Source organism: Siphateles boraxobius, unplaced genomic scaffold (genome assembly GCF_051911475.1).
Source record: "Siphateles boraxobius isolate OS27281-9 unplaced genomic scaffold, OSU_SipBor_1 41, whole genome shotgun sequence".
In the NCBI taxonomy this organism is placed as follows: Eukaryota; Metazoa; Chordata; class Actinopteri; order Cypriniformes; family Leuciscidae; genus Siphateles; species Siphateles boraxobius.
This window is the reverse complement of record NW_027509042.1, coordinates 30,873,434-30,893,231: the sequence shown is the minus strand read 5'-3', so window position 1 is coordinate 30,893,231 and position 19,798 is coordinate 30,873,434. Positions and strand designations below refer to the sequence as shown.

Below are 19,798 nucleotides of genomic sequence, written 5' to 3'. Positions count from 1 at the left end.
TTTATTCCATTTAATTAGTAATGATAAACATTTGTTATGTCAGCTCTCCAATATATGAAAAAGGTTAAGAGTCCGGGTCCAGATGGGCTTTCATCCGAATTTTACCAACATTTTGGTAGGTATTGGAAGATCCCCTTTTCTTATTGTTTAATGAATGTATAAAAAAAAAGGATTTGGTCACAACTATGAAACCAGGATTAATCTCCCTGATTCCTAAACCAGATAAAGATGCCCAAAATATAGATAATTGGAGACCTATCACTCTCTTAAATATAGACTACAAATTGTTTGCACTAGTGTATGCAAAAAGATTAAAATCCGGATTAATTGACCTTTGGCTAAGCCCCGCCCCCCTTAGTTACTGTTGCTACGTCCGTCAAACTTCGTCTGGGCTTTGGTGTTTGCTATCAACATGGCTTATGCTGTGACAGCTCTTCCTGGTGAAATTTTATCCAACTTTTATAAATAAATTAAATTAATAATATAAATAAATTAAAAGCAAATAAAGTGTCCGATAGAAGTAGGCAAAAGGGGCTGCAATTTGCGTTCGAAGGCTATATCCATGACATGTAGGTGAAACGCAAGGAACAACAAGGCATCCAAAAAGAGGCAAAAACATACCGGTCATAGTCAAAAAATGAACCACCGCATATCCTACTGATCGAGACGGAGGCTGGGACTAACAATATCAAAGAGCAACAATGTTCATGCAAAGCTGGGTAGGTTTTTATTCACTTCTATAATCGTTATTACAAAGCAAACGGACTAATGTTACGCGAGTATAACGTTGTAAATATTAGCAGCGTGTAGCGTATCAACAATCGGTATGCTACAGTAGTTAACGTTAGCTGACAAGGTGATGTTTTGGTTAGCTCCACAGGGTTTTAATAAAACTGTCTAACTAGTATAACTTCACAGAAAGGTTAAAAGCTAAATTTACCTTAGAGCACACAAAGGTGTGCTTGTTGATCCTCGAAGGGTTTAGCTGACTGTGAGGACGTCCACACAGTTTAATCCAAAGACGACACTTGTCAGGATTTGACTTCGGTTTTGGGAAGGGAAAAAAACGGACACCCCCCTCCAACCTCTCTGGGAAACGCGTATCGGTGTTACAAATGCCCCAGGCACAACGTTTAACCATGTTTTTGATAATCCTACGACGTTAATGGCCTGCCGAGACCAAAAATATGAGATGCTCACGTTAAAGTCAATGGAGCGCTGTGAAAAAGTGTCGGACCTCTGTCGGAGCTCGTTCTTGGCTGCGCTGTGATTGGTCAATCTACATTCTAGGGCGTGGCTTAGCCAAAGGCGAATTGAAATCATTGAGACTAATAGATGTTATATGTTCTTACACACACAGAAGCAAATTGTGTGAATATGTGGTGAAAATGTATACCTAAATGTAAAATATTCTTAACAGAGATGGAATCGTTGAGGAAGTCACCTCATGTCCCCACTATGTTTACCAAATTCTATGAACCTTGAATGTGTCAATAGGAAAAAGGTAGAAATATTTAGCTGCTTTTTTCTTTCTTTTTTCTCTTTGACCTTTCCAAATATTTTTTTTCCTTTTCTATTTTTTGTTGCTGTTGTTGCTCCTTTTTTTGCTTTCTTTAACTTGTTTGAGGATATGTGATATATGTACTGAGAAGCATTCTTGTTGTATGCTGAAATCAGAGATATTTGTTTTTTAAAAAAAACCATCAAATGCAGTAATTTTATCTCGCAGACCATCATAATTTAAGTAAAAATAAACAAATTAAAACTCACAAAAACCATCTCGATTTGTCTTTCCACCGTTCCAACAATCACCATGTCTGGTTTGGTCGAAATAAACCGTAAGGTAACTTTAATTCACTGCTTTAAAGGGATAGTTCACCCAAAAATGAAAATTCTGTCAGTAATTACTCGCCCTCATGTTGTTCCAACCCCATAAGACCTTCGTTCAACTTCGGAACACGAATTGAGATATTTTTGATTAAATGTGAGAGCTGGATTGAAAATTGCCAGCCCCGAAAAGTTATAAAAGACATCGTTAAAATAGTCCAAGTGACTACAGTGGCTCAATCTTAAGTTTATCAAACAACGAGAATACTTTTTGTGCGCAAAACCCCCCAAAAATAACGACTTTATTTCAACTATTCATTTCCTTCTCTGTGGGCCTTGAGTCAGTTCACTAGTGTAATAGCGTACAGCTTCTGTGTTGTACGTCACAAGCATCACACACGACCAGCATTGGCCAATAGTGAGCCTACGTGTGACGTAGCACTACGCTATCACACTACGTTAACTGACTAGAGGCCCACAGAGAAGTAAATTAATAGTTGAAATTAAGTCATTATTTTTTTTTTTTTTGCGCAAGTATTCTCGTTGCTTGATTAACTTAAGATTGAGCCACTGTAGTCACTTGGACTATTTTAACGATGTCTTTAATAACTTTTTGGGGCTGCAAGTTTCAATCCCTTAGAAGTCTATCGAGGAGTGATCCAGCTCTCAGATTTAATCAAAAATATCCTAATTCGTGTTCCGAAGTTGAACGAAGGTCTTACGGGGTTGGAACAACATGAGGGTGAGTAAATACTGACAGAATTTTCATTTTTGGGTGAACTATCCCTTGAAGATTTGAAAATGTCGGTAAGCAACGGGGTAAAGAGCAGATCTACGGTGTTTTTGAAACGTTCGCTGGCTAAACATCCATTGTCATTTCACACTAAAAGCTATGTACACTATAGCGTAAAATCCTAAAACCTAATTATAAAAGTAAGTTAACTTACCAAACTTCCAGATATCCGCAATCCACAATCCTTGATGAGTGAGACGTCCATATATCCAGTGAGTGAACTGCTGCCTGTAGTTGTTCTCTGACGTCAGGCGGCACACACGCTCTGTTTACAGCAACACTGTATTATTGCCTGGCATATTACAGCCAGGTTACAGCAACACTAAAATATACTGTAAAATGTTCCCTCTCAAACAAAATTACCCACAATGCAGTGTGAATTACGGTATTTTACTGTAATATAGAAATGCAGCATTGTACGGTAGGTTTTTACAGTACTGTGCTGCTAAATCTACAGCAACATTTAAGAGTGTACCATTGAAATTTCACAATTCTTGATACCAGTTTTGATAGTACAGAAAAAACGAATACCGTACTTGGCTATAAGTTAAGTCCTCAAGCAATTAATAAAGACAAGTAAGCAGTCAATAATAAAATAAGAACCAAGAAACAAATGACAAACAATAAGACAAATAAATATAACAAAACAAAGACATAAATTACTTTATAAAGTATTTTAAACTTAATACTACAGAAATTTAATTAGTTGTCAGACATAAAATAAAACACTTAATTGTCTTCACTGTATGAATTAAATATAGGCTGATTCTTATTACAGCTACAAAACTTATTCAGAGCAGTGAGTGATTTTTCTCTTGTTTTAATGACACAGGCAGCAGCAGAATTAATAGGCTGTTGTCACTCTAAGACCTAATGCACAGATTCAATATATTATACAATGATTTCCCCACCCCACTCACATACTGTTTGTTCGCTTACGACATAACTGGGTTTTAGATGTATACTTGCCAAGATGTGCATTTTGTGTGTATTTTACCGTTAGAAGATGCACACCTGAGACAAGCCAAAAGTATACTTTGCTTGTTTGTGTGTGAACCAGTATGAATGGTTTATATATGGGGTGTAACGGTACACAGAAGTCAGGGTTCAGTATGGACCTCGGTTTTGGGCTCACGGTTTGATACGAGTTTGTAAATTTACATGTACATGACAGTTAGCAAACAACGTTATATTCCTGCAGGCACCACCTTCTGGATTGGAGTGTGGATCGCCTGTGACTGACTGTATTTGCCATCTGACTGTATGCACCAAACCGTGACATCTGTAACGTGAAAGTTCAGAACGAATACATGTACTTAGGGTTGTAATTGTATAGTGGTTTATCACGATATTGACATGTACGATTATCATATCGTATACATTTGCTTATCCACGGTTTTGGAGAAAAAAATTAAACCAGATCTCACCTGCGCATATGCAACTTATTTCCACTTGACTTCTTAGACTCCACCCATACATGTGCATGGAGAAAATGTCTGCGACAGAGGCCGCGAATTCTAATCTCTATCCCCCACCGAAAAAAAGTTAAAATCTGCTGTATACTTTGGGTATCCAAAAAACGAACTTGGGGTTTTCCTTGAAGATGGATATCCAGTTGTGTCCAGAAATGTGGACGAAGAGTGGCCGCAAAAGGAGGGAATAGGGAATGTGAAGGTACGTCACACCGTGTTGCATGATGGGACTTGGGCACCATCTTTACAGGCACGATCTCTATTTACCTTTGGTATAATAGTGGGTGTATGGCTAAAACGAGGTAAAATTTAAGAAGAACTGAAGAAATTGAGATGTTAAAAGAAAAAGAGAAGGGACCCTACCTGGAGAAACTAAATGCCACTGCCAAAAAACGTTATTTGGACAAACTGTCTGCGATAAACAGCGTTGATACATATGATTTAGTTTTGGTGTTTGTTTTAGTAGCCTATGCTAAGTTGATTACTATTGTACATAATGTTCTAGCTATTTGACCTGAGAAGCAGCTCTCATAGTTAATGTTAGCTTGCTATTTTCAGCATTTGTTAAGTTTTCATAGGATGTGCAAGAAAAAAATTGTTGTACATTAGCTACGTTATAATGCCACAAGATGGGGTAACTTGTTAAATACAACTGTGCCTTATTGTCATCAGTTGCTATTGACGCATGTAAAAATGAGGGTATTTGGTGGTTTATTTTAAAATAGTTTGATGTATCTTTGTCCAGCCCAGTTTATGTGTACTTAAAGGGTCTTTGTGGATGAAATCTGTACAGAAACAGATAAAAGTCACTTAATGTATTTATTAAGCAGTTATATAAAAACTTGATTCACAAATATTTTAAAAAGGCATTTAAAAAGATGTACAGAATATCAAAGCAAATTGTTAATTGAAAACAAAATAAATATAATTTGATTCATGCAATGTGGCCTGGCTTTATCATCTGCTAACATGAACCACAAATTCAACATCATTCATCAACTATCCTCCTATTCATCAAGGAATATACAATACACAACCTCTTGCTTTGTACAACTTTTTAAAAATGTAGTATGCAGTGGAGGACAGTGACTAAATAAAGTTTTTCCTCCTGATTGCGGCAACCCATGCCTTGAACATGTCTTCTCGTCAGCTCCTCGACGTGCTTCCCTGGTTGTTTTTTCCAAGAAGGAAAACTGAAAAAACGTATTCCGTTGTTCAGTTTCCTCCCTGGACGATCGTGTTACCTGCTATGGCAGTTCTTGATCGAGCAGCACTGACAAACCATATCTACGTTTATTAAAATCTCGACAGAAAATCCAAACACAGCCTCCAACACATGAATTGAAACACTGCGGGGTAGGGCGCGATCCTGTAAATATTGTGGCGGACCCATAATGCAACACGGCGTGACGTCACCTTCACATTCCCTATGCGCCAGAGAAACAACATAGACAGTAAAAGAAATAGACACAGCGACCCCATTGATTTCAACGGAGAAGACTGAAGCCCGATTATTGCACTTCCTGCCGGATGGCTGAGCGACTGCGCAGGCTCAAACTGAGCTTGACGACAGTCTGACAGTTGTAAATCTTCTAGTAGCGGTGCCAAGACAAATCTGAAATCGCCTAATTCCTCAAAAACGTTGTTGAAATATTTTGTCCCGTTGCTTTTATGGACTCTCTATCTATTGGCTTCTCCTTGACTTTATGTCCCTTTATGTCGATTGCCTCATAGACAGTAAAAGATTGCCTGCGAGCTTCTGCTCCTGTCTATACGGTAATTTATCTATTGTGCGACAGAAAGTCGCATGGTTATGACGCAATCGTTAGCCTATTTTTACAAAAACGGCTTGTACGGGGCCATAACGTAAGATACAAAGTAATGGAGCCTTTTAATTATACATTGTCGTGTTTCTTTAGAAATAAATAATGGACAAATGAAGTCTTTGGACGCCTCAGATGAAAAAGTTATTCGCTGTCAAAGTGACGGCAAAATGAATGTGAGTCAATGGAATGCTAACAGCAGGTGAAGTTCTGCTACAATGGCGGCTCCCACAAGGCTTCAGTTTCCGGCTGATGGATTACCCCCTTGAGAAACAAGGGCGCCGCCATCTTTGGAATATAGGCCTATTTCACAAAATGGCGACCGAGACCGGAAGTAGGGTAAACTCTTTTCCGGTGAAAGGGCTAGCAGTTGCAGTCGGAGAACAAATTCAGAGAAAAAAGTGGTCAGTCCTGTTGCGTTCCTTTTTATGTTTCAACGGTTTCAACCCAAAGAAGAAACAACCCTATTTATCACTTCACAGTATTCCGTGTTTTGCTGGTTTCCATAGAACAACTGGGGAGAAGTGACACAGACGACAAAAAGACTTCTGGTTGCGCCGCCGCCCGCTACGATCGCCATTCATTCTCAAAATGGACTGTGAACAGCTTGTTTTCTCTCTGTCATTCATATATCTGACAAAAGTAAGAATAGCAGATGTTGTCCGTTTTGTTGATAGTTTTCAGGGAGCTGTGAAAAGATCGCTGAAATTGGACAAAGGTTACAAATTCTTGACATTTGCTTACATAAAAAAAAAAGTTCCATTCGTTTAAACGGCATGACACTTGATAACTAAGCTCACATTTAACGTTACTATATCTAAACACAATAAATAAATAAATTGAAATTATGTCTGATTGCTATGAGTGAAATCTAGTGGCTTTTGTTACAAATTCATGTTATTAAGTGTCAGTTTGTCCAGGAGATTGCAGCAATCTTCCACTAGATTATGGCTCATTTTTCATGTTACCATCATGAATGAAACTAAGAATTGTACATCTTTACAGTGAATTTGACCTAACGGTGCTATAATTAAAAATGGTTAGACTAAAAACATGAATGAAGGGAGTGATATTACATGTTTTAAAAAAAATCATGATGTTACAAAATAATATTTTAATGTCTGAGGTCCCCCTTATGAAAAGAAAATATATTTCCATATATATGAATGATTAATATATGAAATGGTTTAACAGCTCACAGGCATAAATGGTTTAAAATATACAGAATAATATATGGTGTTAATATATTACAATATATTGAATAATACATAAGGAATTTTCATATATTAAAAAATATATAATGTATGTAAAGTGTCCCCCTGTCCTTGTGTCTTAAGTTCACTTTTCATAATTTTAAATATACTTGCATAATTGCATTTCTCAAATAGTGTAATAAATGTCTTAATTTTAGTTTGAATGGGAAGGACGAGGTGTTCACTCTGCTGAGGGGGATGTGATAAAGCCTGGAGTGGAGCAAAAGCCTGTTCCTCTCTGCACTCTAAGCATTCTGTCATCACTCCGGTCCTGATCCACTCCGGGTTTCCCAGTCCCACTCACGGGAAAAACTGCTCCGTGTTTACACAACTTTAAAAGTTATTCTAATATGTTTATTTTTGTATATCACAAACGTCTGAATTTATAATACTATTTATAATACTAAATATAATTTATAATACTATATGTAACGGTTTGGAAACGTATTGACGTTCCAAACACGTTTCCAGTGACGTGCAAATCGGATAACAATCAAGTGCAATTTAAACATGTTTTGTCAGGGCATCACTCCCGAACCCCGGCATCAATTGTCTTTGAACTTCCGTTTTTGCGGTCGTTCTGTATATCTATATGTGATTGCTGTCCAGGAGTAATTAGCTTTTGAAGTGGATTTCAGGGCTCTCAAGTCTACGCATTTCAACCCGTTCACACGCTCACACGCCACACCTTGTATTTCTCACGCTGAGGAGTAAGGGAACTTGTCCCGCTATACAATTAATGGACGAGGCGCAGGCAAACGGAGGAGTTCTCTGCCGAGTTCATAGCATCTTTCTCGAGTTATACAGAGTTAAATGCTAGCTACCAGCCAATCAGAAATTAGAATTAGTTGTTTCTGGGTAAATTATGTGTTCCCGCTGCAAGCACGTTCGTTACTAGAGAACACGCGCACACACAGAGTGGAAGTTGAAAGAGCACGATCTGATGAATGCGGTTTGCAGACATCTTCATTTATTTATTTATATTTTTTAGCATTTTGATTTTACGATTCCTGGACGATATCTCTTGCCTGTGATCAAAGATAGTGAGAGCTAATGTTGAGGAGTATAGCCAAATTCGTGCTAAATTATTTTTGATGCATTCAAAAACTCTCCAACTGCTTTTAAAGGGGTCATCGGATGCAAAATACATACTTTTATATGGTATTTGCAAATAAATGTGTCTTTGCAGTGTGTGGACACAATCACCATGCAATGAAAAAAATCCATTCACTTTTTTTAATCCTCAAAAAGCCAAAAAGTTCTTAATCATCATCACAACCATTGAGAAATTTTACATGCTCAGGGCAAGTTGTTATGACACATTGTTATATACATTGAGCACTGATGTTCAGTTGGCTTGTTTGGGGTCAAATTTATTTTTATTGTTCAATAAATTTGTCTTTTTTTAAATATAACTATTCATTTTATTTGGATGAATTTCTTTTTATTAGATTTAACAATTGTTATACTTTCCATTTGTGCTGGTCAATTATGAACAATAGGCAAAATTGAACTGCTAGCAAAAATTGAGGCGAATTTGGTTGGGTCGAGGGACCGCTGCTGCAAATATTTGGGTGGCTCCTCCCCTAAATCTCACTCTAAACTTTTGATAAAACTTGAGAGCCCTGGGATTTACTTGATGTAAAGTTAACAAAAGTTAGCATGATGATTGTAATGTTTAAAGCAGATGTCTTAACAAATGTCAGTATACCGGGAAGATTTTAAAATGAGCAGTTCATTCATAAAAAAAAATATTTAAACACTATTTAATAAATAATAATATAGTTTTTTGTCTGTTTTAATTTAGTAAACCTTTGTTGTGCAGATCTGCAAACAACCAAACGTTGTTACATTTCATCTGATTGCATTTTCAATAATAAATTTAAATCATAGAATCCAGACAAATTATATCAGACAACCCAGAATTTCTGAGGAAATAAAATACATTTCATAAGACTCTATTATCTTATAATTATCTTAAATAATAATGAATAAATTAACAATACAAATAAGTTAAGGTTTTATGAATGCAATTGATTAGACATGTTTGTTCAAATGGTAGATGTGCAGCATTATTTTTTTCAAAAGGTAGACTCATACTTACATACGTTTTTTTTTTTAATTAACATAGTTTGTTTTAATAAACCATATGTTCAACCAACAAACCCTAGGTTTTCATTGATTTAAGGGTCATGGTAGCTGATGATTATAAATAATAATAATGATTCTTCTATACCGTGATTTTCTGAGACTATTATCATACCGTGAAAATCTGTTATACAGTTACAACACCCCTAGTGTGTATATATATAAATAAATAAAAATCAGCCTGTTGAAAATTCTATTCCAGTTTTTGGTTTAAAGTAGTATACCACCCACCACTACACACTATAGCTATAGCACTACACACTAAGGCAGGGGTTTTCAAACTTTTTGTGTGTGTGGACCACTACTTGTAATCAAGAATTTTCGCGGACCACCTCATAATACACATAATAAAATATGTCTACACACAGTCCAACCTGAATTAATCCACACCTCTAAATAGGCTTACACTGTAAAAAAAAAAAGATTAGTTGACTCAACTTAACTCAGTCAAAGCAACAAGATGACTTGACTTTGTAAAAAAAGATTAGTTGACTCAACTTAACTGTGTACTAGCACTAAAACTATAACTGGTCATCACATCAGTACAACAGGCTTGTTAAAAGACAGTTTACTGCACACAACGGCTGCCATATATTTATTTACTCAACGCCCGAGGGCATAATCAGGTTCATTTGAACAACAGGCTTATTTCCATAGCAATGGAGTATGAATTCTATAACGTTATAGTAATAAGAACACTTATATATAGTCAAGGATATAGTCAACATTTCAAAACCTTTGGCGATTTTAGGGGATTATTAATCTTCAGAGTTTTACAAGTCCTCAAAAAGAAGGCTTGAGTTTGTCCACTTAACAGCACATCCGCAAAACATTTCAGAAACGCGAGATCAAGAAACTGGAAATTAAAATAAAAGGTATTATTCATTCCATTTATAAACATTTCGTTTCATATAAACTGTCTATAAAGGCTATGCGTGTGATGTGATAATGAGAACATATTTGCCTCTGCCCTATACACATTTAATGAAAACACAGTAGGCCTAACGTTACTTCAGGTTAAAAATAAAAGAAAGTTGTCAAAAGGAAAAGCCATTGTAGTCTATTTGCCAGCCCGATATGAACGCAATATCCCCCTTTGTCCCCCTCCACATCTTTCCCTTCCTCTTTTAATCGTCTGTCTACTATAGGCCTATATTAAAATCAAACAACTAAATAAATGCTCACCTAATGAGATGGATGATGTTTTCTCTTCAGAGAACCTGTTGCTATCCACCGATCCATGTTGTGGTTCTAACGGCACTGAACTTGAACGTCACGGCCGAGCGCCACTAGCCTATTTTAGTAATCACACAATAACTTGACAATTTAATTTAAATTTTATATAAATATAGGCCAACATATGCTTTTTATTTTTTATTTTTTTATGGGAATTTCCTTGTAAAATTAAGGTAAAAAAATATTATTTTATATTTTATTTTGCCTTTCCACGGACCACCTGCAGTACCCTCACGGACCACTAGTAGTCCGCGGACCACAGTTTGGGAATGGCACTAAGGCACAATTCTTGATGAGCTACTTTAATGTTTTCTTTTGTGGGTGCTATAAAAGCCACTTTTCCACGATTGGGCCAAACCGTTCTCTTTGCTTAACCATTCCATTTCGTGTTGAGCAGGCCAATCCAATGTGGAAATGATTTCATCTTCCACTGTGGGGCTGATAATGGCTACTGTTTGGAATGTATTACAAATGCATCAGTCGTTGCCTTGGTAACGCAAGAGTTTACAGATGCTATTAGATCGACCACGTTATGGAGGATGATCAGATATTTCTTTTAATTGTATTATTAATTTGTGTTTACGCTGCTCAAATATCTATCTTAGCCAGGCAACAGACAAGTGACTAATCTTAAATTGCGAATCACTACATGCATTCTATCAGCACGGTCGGGCAGAGAACGGTTTGTAATCGTGACGTACCAGGCTCAAGTGGAAATGTAACTGGATCCGTTCCTTACCTTTCTTACACCCGTTCAGCCCAACGGTGGAAAAGCGGCAAAAGTTTTTAAGGCTGCATTTATACATATGACATACTTAATCCTCTCTCTGTTTTTGTGGTTGTGTCTGATTTTAGGTCTCCTGATGTGTGTGATGTGGTATAGCAGCGCCCCATCTGAGGAGTGCTACACTGCTGTCATTAGGAGCCCTTGATTCTCCTCTTCCCTCCCCTCTCCTCTCCCTCCCCTCACCCCTCCCTGCCCCCCCCCCCCCCCTCCCCCCCTCTTCCCTGCGTTGCTGCTCTCGACGTCATGAGCATAGTAATCACACTGGGAGTCACCACACCTGAGACACCTTACACCGATATGGCCGCTGGATCAGAGTAAGTTTCAGTTATGAGCACTTTTTCCACTAACGTGGTTCTGGTGTGGGTTCCTGATCGGTGTCCGTTCTTAATCCGTTCTGTTGGTTTACACGGCATAAAAGGCTGAAAATTAGTTGTCTCTCCCACTCCAAAAAGCTTTTGAGCAAAGACCACATAACACAGAAGTGTCAGTACTGACTACATAATTGTATAACACGCCACATTTGTTTTTAGACACAGTCATAGTCACATAACACGTTGCAACAAAACTCATTATGTCAAGTTTGTGAAATCATAGGGCTGGATTTAAAAAGGCTTAATTTGCCCGGCTGAGCACTGGCCAAGAATGGGTTCTGGCACCAGAATGCGAACCATTTTGATAGAAAAGGGGTAATGAGGGTTGTTTATTTAGTGCATTTTGTTTCTCCGTGATCTGTTTCACTCAGAGAGAAATGTGAAATATACAGTGGACAGATGCAAATTAATTAGTTTAAACTGAGAGAAATATACTTACTCATTTGTCTTGCTTGTTAATCTATAAAGCTGGGCAGTGGGCAGACTTAATTCTTTTCAATAAAATATAGGCTACTCTATCACCTGAATGGCCAATCACTCAAGCCAATCAATCGAAGCCACATATGTTATGTCAAACACTAAAGATTTGATTTTTCTCTAAGCCATTTTTACATTAAAAACCTACTAAACATATGATATTAACGTCTTTCCTTGTTTTTTTATGCCTTGCTACCATTATTCAAACTGTAGGGAACAAAACCAAAAGTCAATAATGTTTCAACTACAGATACTTGATTATTTTTATTTTATGTGTGTTTGCGCATTATGGGGACTGAGATGTTGCGGGTTACACAACCCGCTTTTTATTCAGTGTATTTTATTCTGTTTTTTTTTTCTTCAGTGAATTTTTCTTCTCTCCTGAATCAGGTCTTAGAACATTTGGCTGATGTTCACCCACACTATATTTCGTTTGGAGCACATTTTTCATCATTTAACCAAAATATATTAAAAAAAATTTTTTTTAATGTAATTGGTAAGTTGAGAGAACACTGATCGAGTCAGAGTACGTGATTATGGTATGGTCTGTTCAATTTAAAACATGGTTTCCTTAACCACTGGCTCTTTTCTTCTTCACAGTTTTATTACTCCTGTCTGCCAAAGGAAGTGCTAAGTATTAGTAGAAGATTGTGGCACCAGTCAGATATGGCAGAATATGCCAACAACGTCATGGGGACAGGCCAAAGATTATAAGCTGCAGTAGCTCAACACTCAACACAATTTTTTTTTTTAAAATCAAAATACTCCCTCACCTTGCTCACCTTCCGAGTTGGCATTTCTGTTTAGCTCGCCACGAGTGACACAAAGAAAACGAACGCATGTGTGGTCTGAGGTAAAATGGTTTTCTTTTCCACTCACGTCAAAACATTTGAATATAGTCTTTTTAAAGATATAAAGCATGACATAAATGTGAAAAAATAGTATTGTCTAGTCGACTAGTCTCACACATTCCTAGTGTTGCAGCTTGTCCTCTAGTCTGTGGTTATTGCTCTTGTGTATAAGTGAAAGTGAAAGTGAAAGTGACACGTGATGGCCAAGTATGGTAACCGATACTTGGAATTTGACCTCTGCATTTAACCCATCCAAGTAAGTGCACACACATTAGGAGCAGAGTAGTGAGTAGTGAACACACACACACACTGCAAACTTGGATACACACACCCGGAGCAGCCTTGAGTGGCGCCCGGGGAGCGATTGGGGGTTAGGTGCCTTGCTCAAGGACACCTCAGTCATATTCCTGCCGGTACTGGAATTGAACCAGCAACCTTTGGGTCACCAGTCCAACTCTGCTACCATTAGGCCATGACTGCCCCATATGCACACTACGACTGCGTTGTGATACTCCACCTAACCTGCAGAGGACAGTGATCTGAATTTGTAGTCAAAGTGGATGACTTGTTAGATTGTAGTACTTATTGAACATACAATTGCTGCATCTCACTTCACCTACTTATACTACGCCTTAAAAGTATGCACTCCTTTTGTGAAGAAAAAGTAGATACTTTTGAGTTTGTAGCAAAAAGTAGACAAGCTTTGGGACGTACTATCACGTTACAATTGCGTCTTTAACGGTTTCTCTCTGTCGCATCCTCTCACAGTAAACTGGCCTATCAATTATATTGTCACAGTTAAAATCCTCCACATTACATTTCATTTAATTTCCTACCTTATCGGTGAGAAATACAGTAGCACGTTGATCTGCTGTCGTGGGTCTTTCATGTGGAAACGACTCATATTAATGAATAATGATGCATTTAAAGTTAATGGCCAAACGGATCTTTATAAAAGTCCACATTGTTATTGCAGATGAAATATAACACGGATAACATTAAATAAATATTTTTTTACCAGGTTAAACTTTGATTAGTCACTCAAACCTTTTTCTAAACCTCATCGTCGGTCGCTCATTTCCGCCATGTTTTGTAGTTTTTTTTTTAAACACTTTTTACTCATGTCTGTAGTTCCTCCTCCAAAGCACAATGGGTTGTGCGCAATATTAGCCTTTAGAGTGTGCATGGATCCACACTTTGAATATCCACCGAAAAGGTTTAGCCCAATAGTAGACCATCCGAGGGCTTCTGGCATACTATGCTTTGGGACACACTTATTCTAATCTAGGATGAATATATATTTGAATTATATTTATTGGGATTCCTCCGGATACTCCCACAATGTCTACCACCCTGCTATATGCTTAGGGTAACCAACATTTTGCAGCTTCTTGCAATTCTGGTTATGAATGACTTTGCAGCACAGAATGCTTCTAGATTATACTGATAGTGATGCTTACTGCTGCCTCCTCTGTGATCCTGAAAGGACTGCTTCACGTGGTGTCCATATATATTCTGCATGCTCAAAGTCTAGTGTGACCTTGGCAAACACTCAGTGTTGGTTGGTTACTAGAGTAAGGTGTCATTACCTAATCCAAGTTTCCTTCCAAAAGTCCTAATCCTTCAATGGGCCTGTTTACACCTGGTCACTTTATCCATTTTTACTGATTTGTTAATTTCCATTTACACTTGGCCACATAAATGTGTCTCCGCAAATGAACATGAATTTGATCTTCAATTCCTGCGCTAAATTCAAATTGCGAGTGCAAGATAATTTAGTCTCACTACCTTTAATGATGATTGTGTGTTAAGCTTCAGGATACGACGCTGCACCAGGTTTCATTTATCCACAGTTTGCACGTTGGTTTGCTGAAAAGATACTCGCTCGTATGTAGCATGCCGTAAATGTGGCGACGTGTGTTGCTGTAGTGCTGTCATATCTGTGTATCTCCCGGTAGCCTAACACGCTCTTACAGGTTTATTTTTTACCATTTTGGGAGGAGTAAAATTTACATATGTGGTTTCAACATCCAGATGCATTTACACCTTGTCCAGTTTCATTTGCAATGCGTCTCAAACCACCTCTTGATGTGGTGATCACTCTAATCTGCAGGATGGCCCAGTGGCCCTACCTGGTGGTATCACTTGTCATTCTACTTGAACCGTCTCGTTTTCTTGGCGGACTGGACTTCTCCTTCCACCATTTCCTTTTTACTCTTTCAGTTTAACATGTTCAGTTCTGCAGATCACTATGGTGGATCTTAACTACTTTCAGTTGAGAAGCGTTCCTTGTGTCTGTGTTGGTATGGGTCATCTACTAATGCTTAGAACTCCCTCTGGTGGTCAGGAGGAATGAAACAGAACAGTCGCGGTTCTCTTAATTGAAAACTGAAATTAAGTGACTGCCATAGATCTTTGTCATTTAAAATGACAAGCCTATTTCTTGACATGTCTTGTTGGTATATTCTCTGTCTATCTGACTGGCGCTGCAATGATTCACTAGTGCTAAATGCTGCCTCTTGTGGTCATCTGGAGTTTACAGAACCACACTTACTTGTGTAACTAACCAGCGTTTTATTTCCAATCATTTTAAAAATCTCTCTTTCTCTCAGTCCTGAGTCAGTTGAAGCAAGCCCAGCAGTTAACGAGAAAAATTACTCAAGTCGCAGCTGTGGGAACAAACAGAATCATGGATATGGTGGCCTGCCCTATGCTGTAAGTTATTTTTATTCTAGTTTATATTTTTACAGATTAGCCTATAATATAGAGTATGGAGTATAGTTATAGTTATATTATGAGTTATTGTCATTTTAGCATCAATGTGTAACCCCCCCCCCCTTAAAAAAAATCTGGCTTCCCTTCCGACAAAAAAATAATTTCTCTAAAAACCATAAAAATGAAAAGATTTTTAAAATTAAAATGTGCAATGAAAACACCTGTAATAGTTTAATTTTGTAATATCATTGAATCATTGAAAAATACAGTATAGAGAGAATAATAGATCAGAACATACATTTTAATTTAAGTAAACAAATGTAAATGTTTCAGTAATTCTTTGGATGAACAATGTATAATCAGTGGCTCACAAGCTCAGCTTCCTGTATGTCTTCTCGTCTGAAAACATGGCAGCGGAGCTGCGTGTTCGTAATAGCAGCTTGTCATGCCTTCCGCTGAAGAGCTCTAAAGAAGAACGATATGGTGGAATTGGCGTTCACTGCCGCTTTATAAAAACAGAGCAGCAACCACTATTCACGCGTTTTTGAACGCTGATGCAATGGCTATTTTCTGTGTGGCGTGGTGTGTGTGTGTGTCCCTCCCCTGCTGGGTGTGCCCCACACTTTGAGAACCACTGATGTAACCTAATAGCACCTAAGTTATGCATAGAGCTGAATCATATTTAAAAAACTCTTGCATAATGCTACTTTTGTTTTGTGCACATGATTAAACTGAATCATGAATTTATAATGAAGAGTATTTATTGTACAACAAACATCGCCACAAACTCATTACCTCAATACCTCTCACTTTAACATTCCTACAAACCAACCTGGGCAGATATTATATTTGAATTCGAATTTAGCAGAGTTTGTCTTATGCAGGATTCTACAATATTTTCAGTAGTGTTCCTCACTTTTTCAAAAATCAAGTTTCCTTAAATGAAGTTCCTTTGTTTTATGGTTTCAGTTTAAGAAAGTTTAGCCCATACATTCTTAGCAACATTAAATACTGTTTACTTTTGAATGCCACATTTTTTTATTTTTTCATTCCTACCTCTTCTTTCTTCCTGCCCCTTTTCCCTGCTCCCCACCTTTCATTCTCTTCCCCCTCTCTCTCTTTCCTTTTCTCTTTTGTTGTGCCTGAACACCGTTGTTTGAAGATACAACAGTCTTCTGTTGTGTGTTGTCAGGATCATAACTATGGAGCTCCACCCCCTCCCACCCCTCCTGCCTCCCCACTCTCCCAGACCATTTTCTCCCACACGGAACGCAATGGCACTCTGGGACGATCACGACCCTGTTTCCCCACCGATGAACCAGACAACTCTGCCGACAGCGAGAGTTCATCGGAGGAGGAGGTTGTGGAGGGCGCAGTTCCACCTCCCTGGTGTCAGTGCCATCTAATGCAGGATGGCTTCCTCATTAAGTGTGAGAATTGCAGGTGGGTGATTTGTATTTCAGATATCTCATTTCAGATTGTACTGTGCTTTAGTGGTATCTGTAAATGGCAAGCATTTTTTCATCAAAACTATTAACACTTTTTTTTTTGTCACCCCCATTTTTAGTAAAGTTTACATACCTGAAAAAAGTACAGTAAACTTCAGTCATTAACGTGTTTCACCACATATGAAAATATGGATTTCACTTAATTTAATGTGAGGCACAGTCCATTTCTAAAATATATTCGATATGTTGTGATGGCTTGATTATAGGAAAATGTCAGCATTTACCCCTAAGCTTATATCTTACTGGCTGCTGAGGGTTTGTACCTTAAAAACAAATAAATTACCAATGACAAAAACTTTATTGGACTTGAAATTTTTGTTATATTTTGGAATTTTGGCAGAGGTCCACGGTTTCATTTTTAACATCTTCACGTTCATGCCCGGTCTCAAATGTCTAGGCCTTAAATCAGCTCTGTGTAAATGTAAATGGGCTGAATCATCATAGCAGTTATTGGCCTCATAAGAACAGTGGCCAGTAGCTTCACTGCGAGTCTTGGCAATTAGTTATTGCTCTAATGGATAGAGAATCTGTTCTGAATGTGTTATTATTGCAGGGGTCTGGAGAAGAAGAAAGGGCTAGACGGGCAACGCAGAAAAGGAGAAAATTTTTCAGGTAAAACTGGCTGTTTCTCAATTCCAAGAATGCAAAAAATGGACTCGCGTTCTAGAAGAGACCGGTCTTGCCAGGCTACCTTGAAAGAACGAACTCGGAAGGACACAGAACCATCCCAGCACATTATAAGTAGTGGCCAATGCACAATAAATACAACATAACACCACAAACAAATGTCAATACCTATTAAAACATTTTACATATTGCTATAGACAATTATTTTCATAGTAGTAGTTTTAATTTACCATGTATTTGTGAAAATTAGTATGTATGTTTAAAGGAATAGTTCACCTAAAAAATAAAATTCTGTCATCATTTACTCACCCTCAAGTTGTTTCAAACCTGTATGAATTTCTTTCTTCTGTTGAACACAAAGGAAGATATTTTGAAGAATGTTGGTAACCTGACAGTTGATGGACCCCATTGACTTCCATAGTGGAAAAAAAATGCTATGGAAAATCAGTGAGGTCCATCAACAGTTTCGTTACTGACATTCTTCGAAATATCTTCCTTTGTGTTCAGCAGAAGAAAGATTTCCATTACACGAGAGTAGATGTTAAAACTTCATGCTGATTTGTACTCTGCTTTCGCCAAGATAATCACCAACTAAGACGTAGCTTTACAGTAACCTATGCTTCTCCATCCATTTACGCTTCTCTTCTTCTGGTGACGTGAATTTCCTTCTGTTTGGTGTTAATAGCTGCAGTGTATTGCGCGTCAGCACACACAACGGCTGCAACCACAGTGCGGTCCCCCCATAACAACCCTCTGGATTGAGACGAGTAGGGAGCATCTCTAGGGTCTTCAAGTGGGCACCTTCCGTCCTCAGTGTTTCGTCGACTAGCCCACGACACCTCAAGAGGGCTCGACAGTGACTCTGGCGTCCCAGAGTCACCCCCCTCCGTCCCCCACTCAACTCAGCCCAGCTTACTGACCTCTACTTCCCTCATGCTGCTGAGACCTAACCACAATCTCACAATCTCTCCGCAACCCAACCATACGCACCAACCCGTTTGACTAAGGCCGTCGAGCCCCACTGGTGCGTTAATATGCAGTTTCAGTGGCAACGGTTGCGTATGGCATACCACCTACCACAAAACACAATATCTGCCCAACCACCTGTCATTCACGCAATATACACAGGAACGTAATGACTGTAAATACTATACAACCTATACAAATAAACCAACAGTTGCTGCTGAGACCTAACCACAATCTCACAAGAGGGCTTAAATTGCATTCGTGCCCATTCAATATTATCTGTTAACTTCCCCAATAACCGATTAGTGCAGGCTACAGTTGTAGTCATGGTTGTCATGTCATCCATGTATGCTCTGATTGGTTGTAGTCGCATCCCAGAAGCCAAGCGCTCTCCTCCTACTACCCATTTTGATGCCCTAATGATTACTTCCATTGCCATGGTAAAAGCCAGTGGAGAAATGGTGCATCCTGCCATTATTCCAACCTCTAAGCATTGCCATGTAGTGCTGAATTCTGGAGTTGAGAAACTAAATTGCAAATCTCCAAAATAGGCTTTCACTAAATTTGTTATCGACATCGGTACCCTGAAAAAATCAAATGATGCCCAAAGAGGCTCATGTGGCACTGAACCATATGCATTAGCCAAATCCAGGAATGTCACAAGGAGCTCCTTCCTCTCCTTTTTAGCTGATTGAATTCATTGCCAGATAACACTGATGTGTTCTAAGCATCCTGAGAATCCTGGAATGCTGACTTTTTGAACTGAAGTGTCAATGAAGCCATTCTTTAATAGGTAGGTTGAAAATCTCTGAGCAATAATGCTGAAGAAAATCTTGCCTTTGACATTTAATAGTGAAATAGGGCGAAACGGACTGATGCTTGTAGCATCTTTTTCTTTGGGTATAAAGACTCCACCTGCTCGGCGCCATGCTCTAGGTACAACC

The 19,798-nt window shown here is 38.3% G+C and overlaps 1 protein-coding gene across 4 annotated transcripts in view; it reads left to right on the top strand.

The window, feature by feature from the left end:
• The window catches only part of setd5 (SET domain containing 5), a 77,994-nt gene that overhangs the window by 34,340 nt on the left and 23,856 nt on the right, over window positions 1–19,798 (top strand). For 2 of the 4 annotated variants that reach the window (XM_077199093.1, XM_077199092.1), the window contains exons 2-5: window positions 11,408–11,653; window positions 15,651–15,753; window positions 16,946–17,196; window positions 17,815–17,873. In XM_077199093.1, coding sequence (XP_077055208.1) covers window positions 11,583–11,653; window positions 15,651–15,753; window positions 16,946–17,196; window positions 17,815–17,873 — 484 coding nt within the window. In that variant the 5' untranslated portion in view covers window positions 11,408–11,582. Of the gene's footprint in view, window positions 1–11,407; window positions 11,654–15,650; window positions 15,754–16,915; window positions 17,197–17,814; window positions 17,874–19,798 lie in introns of all 4 variants that reach the window. The other 2 variants (XM_077199091.1, XM_077199090.1) reach the window with 1 other exon arrangement.